At 48.9% G+C, this 22,041-nt stretch overlaps 1 protein-coding gene and 1 long non-coding RNA gene across 4 annotated transcripts in view; one reads left to right on the top strand and one right to left on the bottom strand.

Annotated features, from left to right (window-relative positions):
* LOC137334289 (uncharacterized) overlaps positions 1-15,089 on the top strand; it is a 49,503-nt gene extending 34,414 nt beyond the window's left edge. Inside the window, exons 2-3 of the long non-coding RNA XR_010966124.1 lie at positions 6,943-7,128; positions 15,052-15,089. This is a non-coding gene — a long non-coding RNA (uncharacterized lncRNA). The remainder of the gene's footprint in view (positions 1-6,942; positions 7,129-15,051) is intronic.
* LOC137334287 (ras association domain-containing protein 1-like) overlaps positions 1-22,041 on the bottom strand; it is an 80,307-nt gene that overhangs the window by 11,717 nt on the left and 46,549 nt on the right. Inside the window, exon 3 of one of the 3 annotated variants that reach the window (XM_067998955.1) lies at positions 14,055-14,204. The exons of 1 other annotated variant lie outside the window; for it this stretch is intronic. In XM_067998955.1, coding sequence (XP_067855056.1) covers positions 14,055-14,204 — 150 coding nt within the window. The remainder of the gene's footprint in view (positions 1-14,054; positions 14,205-22,041) is intronic. One more of the 3 variants, XM_067998956.1, reaches the window with a different exon arrangement.

Genomic DNA, 22,041 nt, shown 5'->3' with positions numbered 1-22,041 from the left:
ACAAGCGGGCTGCTTTGTCCTGGATGGTGTCGAGCTTCTTGAGTGTTGTTGGAGCAGCACTCATCCAGGCAAGTGGAAAGTATTCCATCGCACTCCTGACTTGTGCCTTGTAGATGGTGGAAAGGCTTTGGGGAGTCAGGAGGTGAGTCACTCGCCACAGAGTACCCAGCCTCTGACCTGCTATTGTAGCCACAGTATTTATGTGGCTGGCCCAGTTAAGTTTCTGGTCAATGGTGACCCCAAGGATGTTGATGGTGGGGGATTCGGCAATGGTAATGCCGTTGAATGTCAAGGGGAGGTGGTTATACCCTCTCTTGTTGGAGATGGTCATTGCCTGGCACGAATGTTACTTGCCACTTATCAGCCCAAACCTGGATGTTGTCCAGGTCTTGCTGCATGCGGGCTCGGACTGCTTCATTATCTGAGAGGTTGCAAATGGAACTGAACACTGTGCAATCATCAGCGAACATCCCCATTTCTGACCTTATGATGGAGGGAAGGTCATTGATGAAGCAGCTGAAGATGGTTGGGCCTAGAACATTGCCCTGAGGAACTCCTGCAGCAATGCCCTGGGGCTGAGATGATTGGCCTCCAACAACCACTACCATCTTCCTTTGTGCTAGGTATGACTCCAGCCACTGGAGAGTTTTCCCCGATTCCCAGTGACTTCAATTTTACTAGGGCTCCTTGGTGCCACACTCGGTCAAATGCTGCCTTGATGTCAAGGGCAGTCACTCTCACCTCACCTCTGGAATTCAGCTCTTTTGTCCATGTTTGGACCAAGGCTGTAATGAGGTCTGGAGCCGAGTGGTCCTGGCGGAACCCAAACTGAGCATCGGTGAGCAGGTTATTGGTGAGTAAATGCTGCTTGATAGCACTGTCGATGACACCTTCCAGCACTTTGCTGATGATTGAGAGTAGACTGATGGGGCGGTAATTGGCCGGATTGGATTTGTCCTGCTTTTTGTGGACAGGACATACCTGGGCAATTTTCCACATTATCGGGTGGATGCCAGTGTTGCAGCTGTACTGGAACAGTTGGCTAGAGGCGCGGCTAGTTCTGGAGCACAAGTCTTCAGCACTATAGCCGGGATGTTGTCGGGGGCCATAGCCTTTGCTGTATCCAGTGCACTCAGCCGTTTCTTGATATCACGTGGAGTGAATCGAATTGGCTGAAGACTGGCTTCTGTGATGGTGGGGATATCGGGAGGAGGCCGAGATGGATCATCTACTCGGCCTTTCTGGCTGAAGATGGTTGCAAATGCTTCAACCTTGTCTTTTGCACTCACGTGCTAGACTCTGCCATCCTTGAGGATGGGGATGTTTGCAGAGCCTCCTCTTCCCGTTAGTTGTTTAATTGTCCACCACCATTCACGACTGGATGTGGCAGGACTGCAGAGCTTTGATCTGATCCGTTGGTTGTGGAATCGCTTAGCTCTGTCTATAGCATGTTGCTTCCGCTGTTTAGCATGCATGTAGTCCTGAGTTGTAGCTTTACCAGGTTGGCACCTCATTTTTAGGTACGCATGGTGCTGCTCCTGGCATGCTCTTCTACACTCCTCATTGAACCAGGGTTGATCCCCTGGCTTGTTGGTAATGGTGGAGTGAGGAATATGCCGGGCCATGAGGTTACAGATTGTGCTGGAATACAATTCTGCTGCTGCTGATGGCCCATAGCGCCTCATGGATGCCCAGTTTTGAGCTGCTAGATCTGTTCTGAATCTATCCCATTTAGCACGGTGGTAGTGCCACACAACATGTTGGATGGTGTCCTCAGTGCCAAGTCGGGACTTCGTCTCCACAAGGACTGTGCGGTGGTCACTCCTACCAATACTGTCATAGACAGATGCATTTGCGACAGGTAGATTGGTGAGGACGAGGTCAAGAAAGTTTTTCCCTCGTGTTGGTTCGCTCACACCTGTTGCAGGCCCAGTCTGGCAGCTATGTCCTTCAGGACTCGGCCAGCTTGGTCAGTAGTGGTGCTACCGAGCCACTCTTGGTGATGGACATTGAAGTCCCCCACCCAGAGTACATTCTGTGCCCTTGCTACCCTCAGTGCTTCCTCCAAGTAGTGTTCAACATGGAGGAGGTCTGATTCATCAGCTGAGGGAGGGCGGTAGGTGGTAATCAGCAGGAGGTTTCCTTGCCCATGTTTGACCTGATGCCATGAGATTTCATGAGGTCCAGAGTCAATGTTGAGGACTCCCAGGGCCACTCCTTCCTGACTGTATATCACTGCACCGCCACCTCTGGTCGGTCTGTCCTGCCGGTGGGACAGGACATACCCAGGGATGGTGATGCAAGAGTCTGGGACGTTGGCTGAAAGGTATGATTCTGTGAGTATGGCTATGTCAGGCTGTTGCTCTCCCAATTTTGGCACAAGTCCCCAGATGTTAGTGAGGAGGACTTTGTAGGGGTCGACTGGACTTGGTTTGCCTTTGTCATGTCCGGTGCCTCGTGGTCCGTCCAGTTTTATTCTTATTTTGACTTTTTTTAAGCGAGATTTTACAACTGAGTGGCTTGTTAGGCCATTTCAGAGGGCAATTAAGAATCAACCACATTGCTGTGGGTCTGGAGTCACGTATAGGCCAGACCGGGTAAGGACGGCAGGTTTCCTTCCCTGAAGGTCATTAGTGAACCAGATGGGTTTTATTAACAGCAACTTGCATTTATGTAGTGCCTTAATGTAATAAGGCACTTCACAGGGACATTATCAGATAAAAATTGAGCCAAAGAAGGAGATATTAGGAGGAGTGACTAAAAGCTTGGTTAAAGAGTTAGGATTTAAGGATCGTTTTAAAGGAGGAGAGAGTGATCGAGAGGCAGAGATGGAATTCCAGAGCTGCTTCTGCCATCGACTGTCACAGAAGCCTCTGCACACGGGGCTCTCCATAGCCGCTGTCAATGCTTCTGTGTGGTATGCTCACAGGAGCTGGGGGTCCCTTTCATGAGAGGTCATCATTTTCATGAAGGACTCCATTGACCAATCCGACCCGTAACTAAGCAAAGCTCATTCATAGAAGCGGCGACAGTGACAGCAACAGTTGAGACTGGGTCACTCGATCCTTCAATTTAGTATTTTCCACTCTCCTTTCTCAGACCCTGCCCCATCACCCCCCCCCCCCCCACCCTCCAATGGAACTGTACCCCAATGAAGAGTCAGTGCCTGCAGGAAGGGAGGGCCAGCAAACTAGCAACAAAAAAAAGACATTTGGTCAAGAAATTTTTAAAAAGTTAGGATGCGTTTCTATAGCTTGGACTGTGCTGCGGGGAAACTTCGGTTTATACCGCCTGCGCTCACGGTCAAATTAACTCAACAGCTGCTGAAGGATTCAGGAAGGAAAAGGGGAGTTTGGCAGCTTCTGCCAACGCCTTCAGGATGTGTCAACCATCTCTCGGAGGGACCATCAATGACAGGAAAAGCCACGTCCTGTTCATCTCACATATTGATCAGGAGATTTCTCAGCCCGACTCCCACCACTCTTATGAAGCAGAGATACTCGGTGCTTTGTTGGTTGGGCTGTAGCACTGGAAGCCCGAAGGCACATCCCAGTACAGAAGCCGTGCTCAGAGCGCGTGAAGCCTGAATTTCCCATAACGCCAAACGTCATAAGGGGGAGCCATTCTTCCACCTCTCCCTGCCATGTAGCCTCTGGAAGAGGCTGAGCGCGGTGGATTGTGGCTGGAATCCATAATTCATGATGTCACAGGCGGATCTCCATGATATCACAGGAGGAGGAGGAGTTCAACATAAAATGTCCGCTCCCAGGCCATCTCTAACCACCAATTTTAAAGTGTAAAATACAGAAACAACTGAGATTCCAATAGGTGTGCAGTTATCATCCTGTTTTATACTTTAGATTGTGGGTTAATCCAGTAGAATATGCTTCTTTAATAAGTAACATTATAGATTCTACCATATTTCCACTCCCTTCACAACATCATCCACCATGAACCAGGAACCCACTTCCTCCACTGCAACAGGCCAAATGGTCTTTTTCATCCTTGGCTTTTCTTATATTTACCCCATACCCCATCAGTGTTGCTACCGGGCAAATTATGTTACACAAAAATCAAGAGAAGAACATCAGGAAGCCCCAGAACAAGAAAAGGCCATTCTGCCCATCGGCGTCAGTCCACCCACAGTCCAGGTACAACTTATTCCATCACGAACGACCCACACCACCACCTGTCGGCCCTATATTTTAAGGAAAGGTAAAGCTCTTTCTCTCACCTCCCCTGAAGCAGTGCTGTTAACATATGCAAATATAGCACTGAACTGTGTCATCAAAAATGGTACAAGTTGGAGGAAGTCATGCTCTGACCACAACATACTGACTAAAATAGGAATTTCCGTCCTTTGGTTTTATCGGAGTTAAATAGTAAGTGGTTAATTTCGACACGGTGTCATGCCGCTGTTTCTGCGGCCACTGAAGAAAGATTTGCACCCACTTTGACGTGTGCGAATTAGGTCAGTCGGAACTCAGCAGGCAGATCGTGGGAAGGCTCAAAAAGCAGGACGGAACTCGGGAGAAGCATTTTAACAGCATAAATCGGATGGAAATGGCTGCTAACCGATTTTCCTGCCTACAGAAATTTCCTGTACCATTTATACACTGCTAATGCACTGAAAATGGTGAGGAAAATCACCCCCCGCCCTTAGTGTCTATTATGAAGGCTGTTCCTTCACTGAGTAAAAAATGGTAAACCAGAAACACTTAATCTGTGACAGTAAGACTGGGTTGTTGACCATGACGTTTGGGGGAGCAGGGTGGGGAGCAGAAAAAGGGGGGGGGGGGTAACATGATTAAAATGTTAACGTATGCAGCATTTGTCAGATCGACAAGCAATTTGCTATTGCTGTTATGTACCATTACAGTCTGGTTAAAACGCAGGGTAGGAAGTAATCTATTTCTAGTCATTATCCCATTGTTTAACAAGGTGGGTGAAGACTGCTCGTATTTTATTTGCTTGATTTCTTCAAAAAGAAATGGAGTTAAGATACAATTCAGCCATGACCAAACTGAACAGCGGAACAGGCCCGAGGGACTGAATGGCCCACTCCTGTTCCTAAAGTTCTCAAACCTCAAACAACCTGAAAAGAAAGAACTTTTATGTACATAGCACTGTTCACATCCTCGAGACTTCCCAAAGCACTTCACAGCCAATGAATTACTTTTGGAATGTAGTCATTGTTGTTTAGTAAGCAAACGCAGCAGCCAATTTGCAAAGCAAGGTCCCACAAACGGCAATGAGTTGAATGATCAGTTAATCTTTTCTTTTTTGGTGGAGTTGGTCAAGGGATGCCTGATAGCAAGGACATAGCCAGCTCCCCAGTCTTCGAAAAATGCCATATGTCCGTCTAAACTGAGGCCCATCTGCCCGTTCAACGCTGCATCTGAAAAATGGCACACCTGACAATGTAGCACTGCCTCAGTGCTGCACCGAATTGTGAGCCTAGATTATGTGCTCAAGTCCTTGTGTATCTATAAGGGTTGAGTTATTCTGGGGTCTGTGTGCATTTCAGGTTCATGTATTCCATAAAAACCATGTCACTCCCAAAGGATACAACTTGGGAATGCAACTTTGGAAAAAGAAAGCTCATCTGATTCATTCATTCCAAGAAACTGCAGGAAAAACTGACTGCAACATTCTGAAAAGAGTAGACTAGTTGTTCCACTTCTCTTCCATAAGTGTTTTGTTGGTCAGTATTTTGCATGTTTTTGCTTCATGAATCATTTCTAATTGTAAATATATTTGATCAGTAGTTTGGCCTGTACAAAGGGCAAGTTAGTGTTTTTGGAGGAGTGGAACCGTTCTCCACCCCCACCTTGAAACATTAACTTGCCCTTTTCTCTTCAGATGCTGAGTGACCTGCTGAGTATTTGCAGCATTTTCTGGTTTAGGACTGGCCAGGAAGTTGCTCTTCACACAAAAAGGGGGTAATTTTGACTTTGCGTGATCTTGTAAAATGGGAAATATTGGATCGACCCCCCCGTTATACATCTCTCCCCATTTTCATTTCCAGTCGCTTCAATGGAAATTAAAATTGGGAGAGATGTAGAACAGGTGGTTGATCTGATATTGCCCAAAATCAAAATTACTCCCAAAGAGTAATCAACACGTGGAATGGACTTCTGGGTAGAGCAGTAGAGGTGCAAACCTTGGAAACATTTGAGAAACAACTGGATGTAAGATGCATGAGCTAAAATGGGCTGAATGGCCGTCCTCACTCGTATCTATTCTGTGATCTCTGTAACCCTCAATCCATCTTCTGAACAGATGTCTAACTTGCAATGCATTGACCTCCAGATACTTCCCAGGAACTAAACATTCTTATCGGTAGCTTCAGGAGATGGTCAAAAAACAATCTGAAATCCCAAGATATTCCCTTAAACGACACAGACATGTAGAGCCCAGATCTTTGGCTGTAGGTATTGATATTTACTCTTCAGACTTCCATTGTAATAGTGCCCCCAAATGACTTGGTGGAACAATGCACCGTGCGGTGTGGTACTGAGTCATACACACCGGAAAGGCCCAGGTTCAATCCACACAGTCTGTGGGGAGTAAGCTGATCTCAGTCAAGGCAGCAGCAGGGCTCTGAAATTGGCCTCAGTGCCCCTACTCTAAGGAGGGGAGGGGAGGAAATCAGTGCAGGTTCCTGCTCCTGACTGACAATTCAGCAACCCCTGTGGACCACTGTATGGATGTTTAGCAAGGACAGAATCAGGCTTGCAGTGATGCCCCTCATGGTAGAATTGCCTACAGGCCCTCATAGTCTTGGCTGACATGAAGAAAGGCCACTTGGTCTAGGTACCAATGGGCTCCTGAGTCTTGAGCTGTATCAGAATAAGAGTCAGCACCTAGAAGGGAGGAGGTGCAATCAGTTATTGTCGCTACAGTTAGAAAGAGAGCAAACCACCATTATATGTTTTGCAGATCCCATCAATACTACATGCATGAGAGAGATCCACATTCCATCAATACTACATGCGAGAGAGATCCACATCCCAATGCTACATGCATGTGTGACACCCAGATCCCACCAATGCTATACGCGTGAGAAATTCAGAACGCAACAACGCTACACGCATGTGAGAACTCCAAATTCCATCAATACTACAGGTACAAATGCAAGTTGTTGTTTGTGTGAGTTGAGGACAGGATCATACTTGGTTGTGATGCCCCCTGTAGTTGACTGCTCCCCCTAACATTCACTGTCCAGTCTCATATGGAGAATACGCTACTTGGATGAGGTACTGGAGCAGTACAGTCACCCACGGAAACATCGTCCTACATGAGTGGAGGGGTCAGCGGAGAGAAAAAAATCAGAGGGAGAGCTGGAGCCTCGTGCTGTGCACAAGCACTGCAACAAAACCTCAGTGTAACAAGCCTTTAACTCGTGGTGTACTGTTCCCTGACCTGACCTCAATTCATCTGGAAACAAAAACCTTAATCAGGACAGTCTGTGAATTGAGGACATTGTGTCTTCATTCAGACTGGTTACTAAGCAACTTTCTTTCTAAATCCCAAGTGAGCCCAAGAGCTCCTAGGTGAGGCCTTGGACACTCCAGTTTGGTTGTTTGAAGCAGTGCCGCACATTTTAAGGGGACAAACTGATATTAGATATCACACTGCTTGGTACAAATTTATTATACGGTACAGTAAGGAACAAATCAAAGCACCATTATATGTTTGAGATATCTAAATCCATCAACGCTACACACGTGTGAGAAATCCAGATACCATTAGTGCTACATGCGTGAGAGAGATCAGCCACCAAGAGTGGCTCGGTAGCACCACTACTGACCGAGCTGGCCAAGTCCTGAAGGACACAGCTGCCAGATTGGGCCTGCGGTAGGTGGTGACCGAACCAACATGAGGGAAAAACCTACATCCTCACCAATCTACCTGTCGCAGATGCATCTGTCCATGACAGTATTGGTAGGAGTGACCACCGCACAGTCCTTGTGGAGACGAAGTCCTGTCTTCACACTGAGGTCACCATCCAACATGTTGTGTGGCACTACCAACGTGCTAAATGGGATAGATTCAGAACAGATCTACCAACTCAAAACTGGGCATCCATGAGGCGCTGTGGGCCATCAGCAGCAGCAGAATTGTATTCCAGCACAATCTGTAACCTCATGGCCCAGCATATTCCTCACTCTACCATTACCAACAAACCAGGGGATCAACCCTGGTTCAATGAGGAGTGTAGAAGAGCATGCCAGGAGCAGCACCAGGCATACCTAAAAATGAGGTGCCAACCTGGTGAAGCCACAACACAGGACTACATGCATGCTAAATAGTGGAAGCAACATGCTATAGACAGAGCTAAGTGATTCCACAACCAAAAGATCAGATCAAAGCTCTGCAGTCCTGCCACATCCAGTCGTGAATGGTGGTGGACAATTAAACAACTAACGGGAGAAGGAGGCTCTGTAAACATCCCCAGTCTCAATGATGGCGGAGTCCAGCACGTGAGTGCAAAAGACAAGGCTGAAGCATCTGCAACCATCTTCAGCCAGAAGTGCCGAGTGGATGATCCATCTCGGCCTCCTCCCGATATCCCCACCATCACAGAAGCCAGTCTTCAGCCAATTCGATTCACTCCACGTGATATCAAGAAATGGCTGATTGCACTGGATACAGCAAAGGCTATCGGCCCCAACAACATCCCAGCTGTAGTGCTGAAGACTTGTGCTCGAGAACTAGCTGCGCCTCTAGCCAAATTGTTCCAGTACAGCTACAACACTGGCATCTACCCGACAATATGGAAAATTGCCCATGTACATCCTGTCCACAAAAAGCAGGACAAACCAATCCGGCTAATTACCGCCCCATCAGTCTACTCTCAATCATCAGCAAAGTGATGGAAGGTGTCGTTGACAGTGTTATCAAGTGGCACTTACTCACTAATAACCTGCTCACCGATGCTCAGTTTGGGTTCCGCCAGGACCACTCAGCTCCAGACATCATTACAGCCTTGGTCCAAACATGGACAAAAGAGCTGAATTCCAGAGGTGAGGTGAGAGTGACTGCCCTTGACATCAAGGCAGCATTTGACTGAGTGTGGCACCAAGGAGCCCTAGTACAATTGAAGGAAGTCAATGGGAATCAGGGGGAAAACTCTCCAATGGTTGGAGTCGTATCTAGCACAAAGGAAGATATAGTGGTTGTTGAAGGCCAATCATCTCAGCCCCAGGACATTGCTGCAGGAGTTCCTCAGGGCAGTGTCCTAGGCCCAACCATCTTCAGCTACTTCATCAATGATCTTCCCTCCATCATAAGGTCAGAATTAGGGATGTTAGCTGACGATTGCACAGTATTCAGTTGCATTCGCAACCCCTCAGATAATGAGGCAGTCCGTGCCCGCATGCAGCAATACCTGGACAACATCCATGATGTGGAGATGCCGGTGATGGACTGGGGTTGACAATTGTAAACAATTTTACAACACCAAGTTATAGTCCAGCAATTTTATTTTAAATTCACAAGCTTTCGGAGGCTACCTCCTTCCTCAGGTGAACGATGTGGAAATGAAGTCCTCGAAATGAAGTCGCATTTATAATTCACAGAACAATGCTGGTGATAACAGACAGTTTTTTCAACTGCCCGTTGCCAAGGCAATCAGTGTGCAGACAGACAGGTGTTACCTGCCAGGTCTCAGAATATACAAATCACCAAAAAAAACAACAAACAAAAAAAAAAGAGATAGAGAGGTAGAAACATAGAAAAGACAGCAACTGACCCGTTATATTAAAAACAGATAACATTTGTTCGCTGGTGGGGTAACGTGTAGCGTGACATGAACCCAAGATCCCGGTTGAGGCCGTCCTCATGGGTGTTTTCTATGTTTCTACCTCTCTATCTCTGTTTTTTTTTTGTTTGTTGTTTTTTTTGGTGATTTGTATATTCTGAGACCTGGCAGGTAACACCTGTCTGTCTGCACACTGATTGCCTTGGCAACGGGCAGTTGAAAAAACTGTCTGTTATCACCAGCATTGTTCTGTGAATTATAAATGCGACTTCATTTCGAGGACTTCATTTCCACATCGTTCACCTGAGGAAGGAGGTCGCCTCCGAAAGCTTGTGAATTTAAAATAAAATTGCTGGACTATAACTTGGTGTTGTAAAATTGTTTACAATGGACAACATCCAGGCTTGGGCTGATAAGCGGCAAGTAACATTCGCGCCAGGCAATGACCATCTCCAAAAATCACCTCCCCTTGACATTCAACGGCATTACCATCGCTGAATCCCCCACCATCAACATCCTGTGTATCATCATTGACCAGAAACTTAACTGGACCAGCCACATAAATACTGTGGCTACGAGAGCAGGTCAGAGGCTGGGTATTCTGCGGCGAGTGACTCACCTCCTGACTCCCCAAAGCCTTTCCACCATCTACAAGGCACAAGTCAGGAGTGTGATGGAATACTCTCCACTTGCCTGGATGAGTGCAGCTCCAACAACACTCAAGAAGCTCAACGCCATCCAGGACAAAGCAGCCCGCTTGATTGGCACCCCATCCACCACCCTAAACATTCACTCCCTTCACCACCGGCGCACGGTGGCTGCAGTGTGTACCATCCACAGGATGCACTGCAGCAACTCGCCAAGGCTTCTTCGACAGCACCTCTCAAACCTGCGACCTCTACCACCTAGAAGGACAAGAGCAGCAGGCACATGGGAACAACACCACCTGCACGTTCCCCTCCAAGTCACACACCATCCCGACTTGGAAATATATCGCCGTTTCCTCATCGTCGCTGGGTCAAAATGCTGGAACTCCCTACCTAACAGCACTGTGGGAGAACCTTCACCACACGGACTGCAGCGGTTCAAGAAGGCGGCTCACCACCACCTTCTCAAGGGCAATTAGGGATGGGCAATAAATGCTGGCCTTGCCAGCGACGCCCACATCCCATGAACGAATTTTTTTAAAAATCCAGATCTATTGAACGCTACACGTGTAAGATCGCCATTCCATCAATGCTACATGCGTGAGAAATCCAGATCTTACCAAAGCTACACCTGCGAGAAAGATCCAGTTACACTGGTCAGAAATCTCGGTCTCATCAGGTGTGTGTGTGTGTGTGTGTGTGTGTGTGTGTGTGTGTGTGTGTGAGAGAGAGAGAGAGATATCCAGATCTCACTCTGTTAACCTGGTGCCATCTTCCAGTGACAGCGAGACAGATTTAATCCACTGGAGACGGGCTGGATTATTGAAATCCCTAACTAATTTATTGGCAGTGCTTTAACTTTCAAATTGTAATTATCCCCATTAAAGAAAGTAAATGAAACAAAGAAGAAAACAGAACAGGTCAGAGGCAGTTCGTACGTCACTGGTGTGAAAGAGCCGTGGAATTCACTAAAAATCATCCAGAGCTGTACTATCACCTTGGGGAGTAGAGGAAATACCCAGACTATATAAAGAGCAGGCAGCTCAGGGGAGGTGCAGAAATACATCCTGGAGGAGAGAAGAGTTGCATGTCTGGATCAAGGCTTTTTAAAAAAAAGTTTAAAAAGCCTCAAGGGAGAAAAATGCCCGAGTGAAATCTTCTAAACTTTCCCAGTACACTGGGAGCAGAAAGGAAGGAAGCCAAGAGCTCGGAGATAAGGAGCGGCCATGCGGGGAGTGTCATCAATCCCTAGCACTGGCTTCAGGTCAGAAAGCTTCCCACGCTGACTATCTGCTGACTGTCTGCGTTCAGGCAGCTCCCAGACCATACTTCCGGCTCACATCATACACCACTCAGCATTAGATCATCACATTCCAATGCGGGTTGGGCAGTCTACGTGGAAGCCCCTCCTGCTGCCTGGTACCCTATCCTCTACACACTGTACAACCCTGTCGGCCTGGCTTCTCCAATTATACTGGAATTGAGCCGGGCTGTGGTCACAACAGAAGACTCTTCAGAAACAGGAAAAAGGTCATTAGGCCCGAACAAGCCTGAATCTTTCTGAGGGATCCACCCCACTGCCTCAGTGACTTTCCCCTTGTCAATTATTCTGGGACAGTGTGGAGCCTGAGCTAAGGGGCTAACAACACAAGAGAAAATACCCTCACACAATAGGACTTTACAAAAGGATTCCCCAAGTGAATTTGTCCCTGCTGTGTGTGAGAGAGAGAGAGAACGGACGGACCCACCGTTGCTGCAATCCAGCACAGTCCGTCCCTCAACTCCCAACATGAGTCTGCTCATTGCAAGTGTCTTTCTCCTTTTCATACTTTCGATGCCTTTAAGTGTGGCATAAGTGTGACAGACACACACTAGATGGAAGGCAATCTATATTATATGTCCCTATCTACTCTTCCCCTTCTCCCTGATGACACCACAATGCTCCAGAGGTTTCAACTACCCGGGATCACCTCTGTTTCTCATACTATGTGGTGTCCTAAACGAATGAGGTCAGCACTATAACATGCTATTGGTCCTCCAGTGCCTGGTGTACGAACCACGAAGATCAGTAGGTCCCAGGTTTAATCCCTGGCCTGTGCTAGGCCGGCTGAGCTTATAGTTGGCATTCTACAACTGTCCTCAGGCTTAGCTCCCTGGTTTTTGAGAGAGGTAAAGTAAAATCAATCAGCCAGGCTTCCTGCTGCAGTTACTCCCACTGGAAAGTAGGAGTGTGAATGTCAGGTGAGGACAGGATACAGCTCAGCTGTGTGACGGAGACACACCAGGAGAAACATTTACCCACCGAACCACTGCAAAAGTATCAAACCTTCTCCTAACTTTCGTTCCCCTAAAGCCCTCTGCCGCTCGCTCCGTCTCTCCCCCAAAGCCCTCTGCCGCTCGCTCCGTCTCTCCCCCAAAGCCCTCTGCCGCTCGCTCCGTCTCTCCCCCAAAGCCCTCTGCCGCTCGCTCCGTCTCTCCCCCAAAGCCCTCTGCCGCTCGCTCCGTCTCTCCCCCAAAGCCCTCTGCCTCTCGCTCCGTCTCTCCCCCAAAGCCCTCTGCCGCTCGCTCCGTCTCTCCCCCAAAGCCCTCTGCCTCTCGCTCCGTCTCTCCCCCAAAGCCCTCTGCCACTCAGCCTCTTTCTGTCTTAAACCCTCTGCTGCTTGGCCCCTCTCTGTCTTAAACCCTCTACTGCTTGTTCTCTCTCTCTCCTAAACCCTCTATCACTGTCTCTCTCCTATATGAAACACCTTGGGACACTTTATTACATTGAGGACGTTGTACAAATGCAAGATGTTGTTTGTGAGTTGAGGACAGGATCATACTTGGTTGTGATGCCCCCTGTAGTTGACTGCTCCCCCTAACATTCACTGTCCAGTCTCACGTATGGAGAATACGCTACTTGGACGAGGTACTGGAGCAGTACAGTCACCCACGGAAACATCGTCCTACATGAGTGGAGGGGTCAGTGGAGAAAAAAAAAATCAGAGGGAGAGCTGGAGCCTCGTGCTGTGCACAAGCACTGCAACAAAACCTCAGTGTAACAAGCCCTTAACTCGTGGTGTAGTGTTCCCTGACCTGACCTCAATTCATCTGGAAACAAAAACCTTAATCAGGACAGTCTGTGAATTGAGGACATTGTGTCTTCATTCAGACTGGTTACTAAGCAACTTTCTTTCTAAATCCCAAGTGAGCCCAAGAGCTCCTAGGTGAGGCCTTGGACACTCCAGTTTGGTTGTTTGAAGCAGTGCCGCACATTTTAAGGGGACAAACTGATATTAGATATCACACTGCTCGGTACAAATATTTTTGGGATACTTTGCTTGGGAGAGTCTGTGTCCCCAGACTAAACGGCTGAGAGCTTGGAGTCAGTCTCAGGTCAGCGTGACGCTGAAGTCCACTGGTCTCGGTTGGCCGAGTTTGATTCTCGGTTGTTTCGACGGGGCCTCCTCTCCTCGTCCACTCTCGTCCCTCTCCCCCATGCACCCTGCTCCCCGCCTCCCCCCCCCCCCCCCCCACATTCCCACTCCCCCCTCACCCCCCACTCCCTCACCCCCTCTCCCCCCTCCTCACCCCCCTCCTCACCCCCTACGATCCTCACCCCCCTAGCCTCCCCCCCCCCCCACCACCTTCAGATCACTTACCTTGTACTTCCTGGGTTTCTTGATGAAGGAGGTCCTGGCAGTGAAGAACTGTTCGAACTCCGAGTCTTCCTCCTGACTGCAGTAACCACTGCTGCTGGTGCTGGTCCACGTCATCTGGAACAACGAGGAGGGGAAGCGGGGGGGCTCACTCTTTACAAAATAAAATAACTTAATGGAAAAAATATAACTCACAAAGTGGAGGAAACCCAGCCTCAACTGCCTGTTAAAGCTCTCGCACTCAAAAGCCCTGGGCTCTTGGTGGATAAGTCAGCTCTCTCTGTTCCTCTCTCTCTCTGTGTCTCTGGGCTTGCACGAGCTGCCCCTGTATTGTCTCAGCTCACTCTGCCGAGGGTTTTCTGACTCTCTCTCTCAGCCAGCCGTTGAAATTGGAAAGTACACACACTGTAGAGCTCCGGAGCTGATTTGCTGATGGGGAAGGGCTGGGAATGTGTGATCTAATCCAGCTCCGCCTTCTTCCTTCCTTTTATGTACAACTCACTGATTTCATCCCCTAACTATTCCAACTGCTAAATATAGCAGCTTTAACCCCTGCCGCACCAGGCCACTGTAAAGCCATGGAACATACCTGTAAAACAGGGCTTTGAATGGAAAGGCAGTGGAAGAGAAATAGAAAAGTTTGGGGGGGCAGGGGGGGGGGGGGGGGGAAGAAGGAAGAGAGGAAAAGCAGAGGGCATCAGATTGCACGTAAACTCGTCCGTTTCCTGGTCAAACTCCCAACCTCTGGAATGACTCGGGCCCTACCTCACCCCCCAGAGGCGAGACGGGAGGAATAAAATAAACCCAGCACATGGAATCTGTGCGTGCACCCGAGACAGAAAATGGCAGCCGCGCTCTCCTCTGCGTTTCCGGTCTACCTGTTCCCTCAAACCGTGCAGTCAAACCGCTGAAGAAATCGTCAAAGAATGAGGAGAGAGGGAGAAAAAAAACTCTTGTGCGGGAACTGGTCTTAAAAAGCTACTTATTATCTTTCTTTTAGGTGAGGTGCACAGGGTGGGGTGGTGGAGAAAGAGCAAGGTACGTGAAGTCAGGATGAGTGGCAGGTAAGCTTTCTCGTTCATGAAACGCCCAGTGTTCTGGACAATATTTATCCCTCAACCAACATCACGAAAACAGATTATCTGGCCATTATCACATTGCTGTTTGTGGGAGCTTGCTGTGTGCAAATTGGCTGCTGCGTTTCCTACATTACAACAGCGACTACACTGCAAAAAAAAAAAGTACTTCATTGGCTGTAAAGCGCTTTGGAACGTCCCGAGGTCGTGAAAGGTGCTAAATAAATGCAAGTCTTTCTTTTATCCCTTGTACACATCCTCCGGAGCTTTTAGCACGGCAGAAACATCCTCAGTGACCGTGATTACAGAAGGCTGGGCCATCTCCATCAGAACCCCAACAGCGAGACCTGCAGCCCTGCTATAAAGTAGACTGAAACGGACTCAAATCATTCACACACAGTTTTGTCTGGAACGTCTGTTTGTCCGGGGGGTGGGAGCGCTTATCAGATGGAACCGCGGGAGAGACAGTTAAAAACAGCCGTCTACACTGTTTCTCCAAAGTTAAGGCGCGAGATCAGAAGGACCCCATGGAAATTCTCCCGCCCACAGCCCCCCCCCCCCACCCCCCTCCATAGCGCTGCACATTATTGGGCCTAACGAGCGCCCAAATGAGATAGAAAGGCAGGTATTTCAAGACTGCTCTCCCAGTGTGGAGCCTCCCTCGACAGGAACGCAGAACATAGAACTGGGCATCGGAGTTGGGGGCTGGGGGGGGGGGGAAGGGAAGGGAAGGGGGGTACCTCCCGTCCACGACAGCTGCAGATTTTCCGGCGACAAGTCGGGGGCACTGACCGTCCAGGCCCCGATCCACGAGCAAGGCCTCGCCGGGAGTCACAAAATTTACCCAACAAAGCCACCGTCGGTCTGCAAACAGGCTCTGCGGAGCGACCGTGCACCAGCAGAGGACCCCTGCAGCCTAGGCTGAAGAATCGGGTCTGGGTGCGTAACAGTACCGTGAGCACATTCATTGTAAACTGTTTTACTGTGTCGCCACATGCCCATGCCCGCTGCCTGCCTCCCTGGGCCAGGAGTCAGGGGCCTGCTGAGAAGATCGCCCTCTTGGAGCACGTCCCCGCTGTGTGCTCTCGCTCCACTCAAACCACATGTAGAAACCATTTCGCTCCCAGCCTGGCCCATGGAGGATTGGCACTTGACTTCCCTTAAACCCTTCCCCCTATTGGAATCGATCCGTCGTGTTCTGCCACTAAGGCAGGTCCTGACTAGAGTCTCACACATGATTCTTGAGCCACTTACTATGGATGAGTAGCTGAGGTGGTTTCCCATTGTGTTCCTAATGGTTGTTTACCTTCTTCGAGGCGGGTTGCAATCAAGGCTAAAGAGCCTCTCCCACATACCCCTTATGAGGGAGGGGCTCCTGCTCCCATCAGACACAAGTACCCCCGCTGGATGTCAATTCAGTATTCAGAGTCGGTCCTCCGGTCTCCGCTCGCTGGGGCTGTCTGGAGTGGGGTCTGAACCCTTCACCTTTTGACTCAGAGGTGGGAATGCTGGCCCTGAGCCAGTGATCACTCCGTCTGGACACGAGTCTCCCACTGGATGTCAACCCAGTATTTAGAGACCGTATTCCAGTCTCCACTCACTAGGGCTGTCTAGAGTGGGGCTCGAACCCTTCACCTTTTGACTCAGAGTCGGTAGCGCTACCACTGAGCCAAAGGCTCGCCCCCCCACCCAACATTGGGGCTGATGACCATTCGGGCGATCACTCCGTTCCTGCTGTCAAAAAAATGGAGGACTGGAGTAAGAGACCAGCAATAAGAGAATCAGGGGAGCAGCAGAGAATTCAGTAGGGAGCCCACCTCACTGCTCAGAGTCACCTGGGTGCGCATTTCTGCGTTTATCCTCACGCTGGCCTCTTCCTCCTTCTCCTGAGGCAGGTGCCCCAGAACTAGATGTTGTTCACTTCAGACCTGAAATGATGCTGTGGGATAACTGTGTTTGAACATACGGAAAACGACGGACAGGAAAAGATCTACTGGTCCATCCAGACTGTCATCACAGATGCCTTGTGCATCACAATACACCCCACTCCCGCCCGAAACCGTGAGATCTCCTGGGAGAGAAGAGAAACCAAATAAAAACCAGGCCATTTCGGTGGGAAGGGGCAATCTGGAAAATTCCTTTCCAAGCCCCTTAGGCGATGGAAACTAGTCCAAGAGACCACTCTGGCCCAAACCTAACAGATTCCACTTAACAGGTTCATCCGCATCGCCTCTCCGCACTACTTTAATGGAGATTTTAACCCATTTCAGGGCCTGTGTCTTTAACAACAAGCGGGTGTGCCTAATCCACTGAATATGGGCCTCGTCGCTCCCCCAGACACTGTGCAACCGAGCAACACAAGATCCCAGGATCGATCCTCAGTCTGTGTTGAGGTGGCTGGTCACAGCTGAGAATGGCAATGGGATGCTACGTCTGGCTTGAGCAAGCCCTGAGCTCGATAAGGAAAAAAAAACCGAATTGGCCCTCACTGCTGTCTAGTGACCCCTGCTGGAAATGTGTGGAGCTGTGATGCTCTCTGCAGTTGAATAGCCCACTGTTCGACCGTAAAGAGGCCACACACGGAGAATGGTCGCTTCAGCGAGGTACTGGAGAGTGGCTGTTCGTGAAACTGTACACCAGCGTTAGTCATCCCTGGCAACAACTTGCATTTATATAGTGCCTTTAACGTAGTAAAATGTCCCAAGGTGGTTCACAAGAGCGATTACCAAACAAAATTTGACACCGAACCACATAAGGAGATATTAGGACAGGTGACCAAAAGCTTGGTCAAAGAGGTAGGTTTTAAGGAGCGTCTTAAAAAGGAGAAAGAGGTGGAGAAGTTTAGGGAGGGAATTCCAGAGCTTAGGGCCCAGGCAGCTGAAGGCACGGCTGCCAACGGTGCAGCGAAGGAAATCGGGGATGCGCAAGAGGCCGGAGTTGGAGGAACGCAGAGATCTCGGAGGGTTATAGGGCTGGAGGAGGTCACTGTGAAAGGGAATAGAGAGAGTGCCCCGCCTAGTGCCAAATCCACAAGTGGATAGGGAAGGGGGAACGCGATGATGGGTTGAGTTCTGATGTCTGCTTTAGCGATGGTGAAAATTATTTGAAAACTGTAACAAGTTAAGTCTCCACATCGCAAGACAGAGAATTGAACTGGAACCTGGATCCTTGGTGAGTGATTTTTTTTTTGAGGCCCACTTTACACTTGATGGAAACTCAGAAGAAGTCAGGAACCAGATACTGGTTCAGGACCAGAGCCCCGAGGGGAGAGAATGTTAGAAATTTAAGAAAAAATGTTGGTTGCAGCTGTTTTCAATTAATCCACAAACAGGAAAAAACAGGAGGAAGGTACGATAACCTCACACAAGGCCGGTGTCTGGTAACTGACCCACCCCCCTATCCCCAGGGAGTCACACTCACTTATAAGCGAAGAGGCAGTTAAATCAGTGAAAGGCTGTTCCTTCCCTCGTCAGTCCTGGGCTTCTGCTGGCATTCCCAACAGACCATAAACCTGCCCCTCCCCCACAGTGCCACGTCCCCGAGAGCGAACTGTGCAATCAGAGAGTCCCAGACGCCGCATTCATTACCACATGTGCCTCGGGCAGAATGTAACAGCACCATTGTACAGATGGTATGTAGCTCAGTGCTCCCCCCTTCCCTGTCCCTGGGTGGGACTCAAACTAATTCGAGTCCCAGCTGTATGACAGCCGTTACTTCCCCCTACCCCTGCCCGTAGGCTCTGAGCCAGGCCATGCCTCCCAGGCTTCTTGCCACTGTATAGCTTATTTAAAGCAACTGTCCCTGTAGGCCTTCAGACAGAGTTGTACAGACACCGCAGCCTGATCTACCAACCTCTCCCATTAGTAGATCAAAGAAATGTTTTCAGACTCCAAATCAGAGTTCAAAGATCTGGTGATTTCATCCAAAACTCTGCTGCCCGTATCCTAACTGGCACCAAGTCCCGCTCACCCATCACTCCTGTGCTCGCTGACCTATATTGGCTTCCGGTCCGGCAAAACCTTGATTTTAAAATTCTCATCCTTGTTTTCAAATCCCTCCATAGCCTTGTTCCGCACCCACTGTATCTCTTGTTACCTCCTCCAGTCCTACAACCCTCCAAGCTCTCGGCCCTCCTCCAATTTCTGGCATCTTGTCTATACCCCCTTCCTTTGTCCCACCATTGACGACCGTGCCTTCAGCTGCCTAGGCCCAAAGCTCTGGAATTCCCTCCCTAAACCTCTCCGCCTCTCTACTTCTCTCTCTATCCTTTAAGGCGCTCCTTAAAACCTACCTCTTTGACCAAGCTTTGAGTCACCTGTCCTAATGTCATCTCCTTATGTAGCTCGGAGTCAAATTTTGTCTGATAACGCTCCTGTGAAGCATGTTGAGACGTTTTTACTATGTTATAGACACCATATAAATGCAAGTTGTTGTTGTTGATTAAATGGCAGTGGACTGTATAGGACACCCAACATGCTCCAACATGAGTTGCGGTGGTGATATCGGTCATGTTGTTGTGAGGCAAAGGTGGGGAACTAGGTCCTGGCAGGGCTGGAGGTTCTGGACAGATCTTTCCTCACAGGAGAAGGTAAGGTTTGTCTTGTAGAACACTATTGCAACCCTGCTCCACACCGTGGGGCTGTTTATACAGGGTTGTTGGCTGATGCCTGGGTATGAGTTACCTGCCTGACCCCAACTTAAGTACAGAACAAAAAGACACGTTAAAAGCAAGGCGACTGGGTTAGCACATCTTCGGGTCCTTGGTCTGAATCCAGCCCAGCCTGATGGGATGAAAATTCTCCTGTCTTACACTTCAAGGGTCCTACATCAGGCAGTCTCAAACCAATTCCTCGTGGGTACTGATCCATAAAACAATCCATAATTTGGCAATCTCACTCTCATCCCTTTTATATAATGAATATTGGAATTGGTTCTGCAATAGATGGTCCTTTCGGTTGGGTATGAACCTACCCTGTTTATATTGTGGGGGAGATTTGACAACAATGGGGAACCGTGAGCTTTCTTAATGTGCAGTCGCACACATGGTCCAGTCTGGCGGCGAACCAACACTGATGTCCATGTAGGCGCCAGTGTAGAAAGCACAGGAACAGGTGGGTGAGCAGAGAAGGCAACCCACTGCGGGCAATCAAGAATGGTGAGCCAATCCCACCATCGCATTGCTTTTCCACCACTGGCGGTTCTCATCAGAGACACCGGGCGAGAACCTCACTCCAGGATGGGGTTTAGTGCCTCAGACGGCAAGAGGGCCCGGGCCGTTTGTATACAGGGCTGTAGCTGCCGGCATCTTTGTCGTCTGTAATACAAAAGGGGGGCATCAGACAGGCCACCAGCCTGGCTGATGTGGGAAATGGGAATTTCACACTGCTGCAATAGGGGACACTGTAGTGAGGTACATAGGACCAGGAGTCGGCCATTCAGCCCCTCGAGCCTGCTCCACCATTCAATTAGTTCTTGGCTGATCTGCACCTGAACCCCATTTACCCACCTTTGCTCCATACCCCTTGATACCCTTACCCAAGATCTATTGATCTCAGTCCTGAGAGCTCCAATTGACCCCCAGCATCCACAGCCCATTGGGGAGAGAGTGTTCCAGATTTCCACTACCTTTTGTCTGAAGTGCTCCTGATTTCACTCCTGAATGGCCTGGCTCTAATTTCAAGATTGTGCCCCCTTCTTCTGCATTCCCCCACCAGAGGAAATAGATTCTCTTTATCTCCCCTTTCAAATCCCTTTATCATTTTAAACACCTCAATCAGATCACCCCTCAACCTTCTAAACTCAAGGGAATACAAACCAAGTTTATGCAACTTGACCTCATAATTTAACCCTTTAAGCCCTGATCTTAAAGGGTGGGTTTAATTACCTAATTGGTACAGAGTTCGGGCAGGTTCGTCTTGGTTTATGAAAATTCTATGAGAATGTAAAATTCTCATCCTGGTGTTCAAATCCCCCCAATGCCTCGCCCCTCCTTATCTCTGTAACCTGCTCTAGCCCTACACCCTCCAAGAATTCTGCGTTGCTCCAACTCTGGCATCTTGTCTCTCTCCCCCTTTCCTTCACCCTACTATTGGCGGCCGTGCCTTCAGCTGCCTAGGCCCTAAGCTTTGGAATTCCTTTCCTAAACCTCTCCGCCTTTCCACCTCTCTCTCTATCCTTTAAGACGCTCCTTAAAACCTACCTCTTCGACTAAGCTTTTAGTCACCTGTCCTAATGTCATCTCCTTCTGTGGCTTGGCGCAAAATTTTGTCTGATTACGTTTTTGTGAAGAACCCTGGGACGTTTTACTACGTTAAAGGCACTACATAAATGCAAGTTGTTTTAGTTGTTATTGTTGAGTTTGGTGGTGTCAACTGTAGAAATGGCAAAATCTAGATGCAACAATATTACAAATAATTGTATTTTATGTCACAGTACAGAAAAGGGACTGGGTTGGACTAAATATTGATCCTTCAACTTGGCGTGAAACAGGTTGGTAAAGAATGGATTCCTAGTGCGGGAGAATCCTGCAGCCCAGATCCCAACCCTTCATGAAGAGTCATTTAGGGAGCGGCATCTCCACAGAGCAGGGACAAGCAGCATTTCACTCAGGTGAACCTGTTGGTTCAGTGTCACATGGGGACATAGTCATTTTTCCTATGTTTGTGTTGAATGGCCTGTGCCTGACAGGAGAAGACCTACTGGTCCATCCAGCCTGGCCCACACAGTTGTGATGCCTGGTGAATAAGATTATATATGCACTCCCCATCCCATCTGGAGGCCATGTAATCTCCTGGGAGAAGCGGAAAACCAGGCCCTGGAGCCTGTTCCATCAAGAACGGGAACCTTATGGGTTCGAGGAGCGTGCTGAGAGCAGTTCAGTCTGTGTGATTTCAGTCCGACTGCACTATATAACT

Source organism: Heptranchias perlo, chromosome 17 (genome assembly GCF_035084215.1).
Source record: "Heptranchias perlo isolate sHepPer1 chromosome 17, sHepPer1.hap1, whole genome shotgun sequence".
NCBI lineage: Eukaryota > Metazoa > Chordata > Chondrichthyes > Hexanchiformes > Hexanchidae > Heptranchias > Heptranchias perlo.
This window is presented reverse-complemented; position numbering and strand designations above follow the sequence as displayed.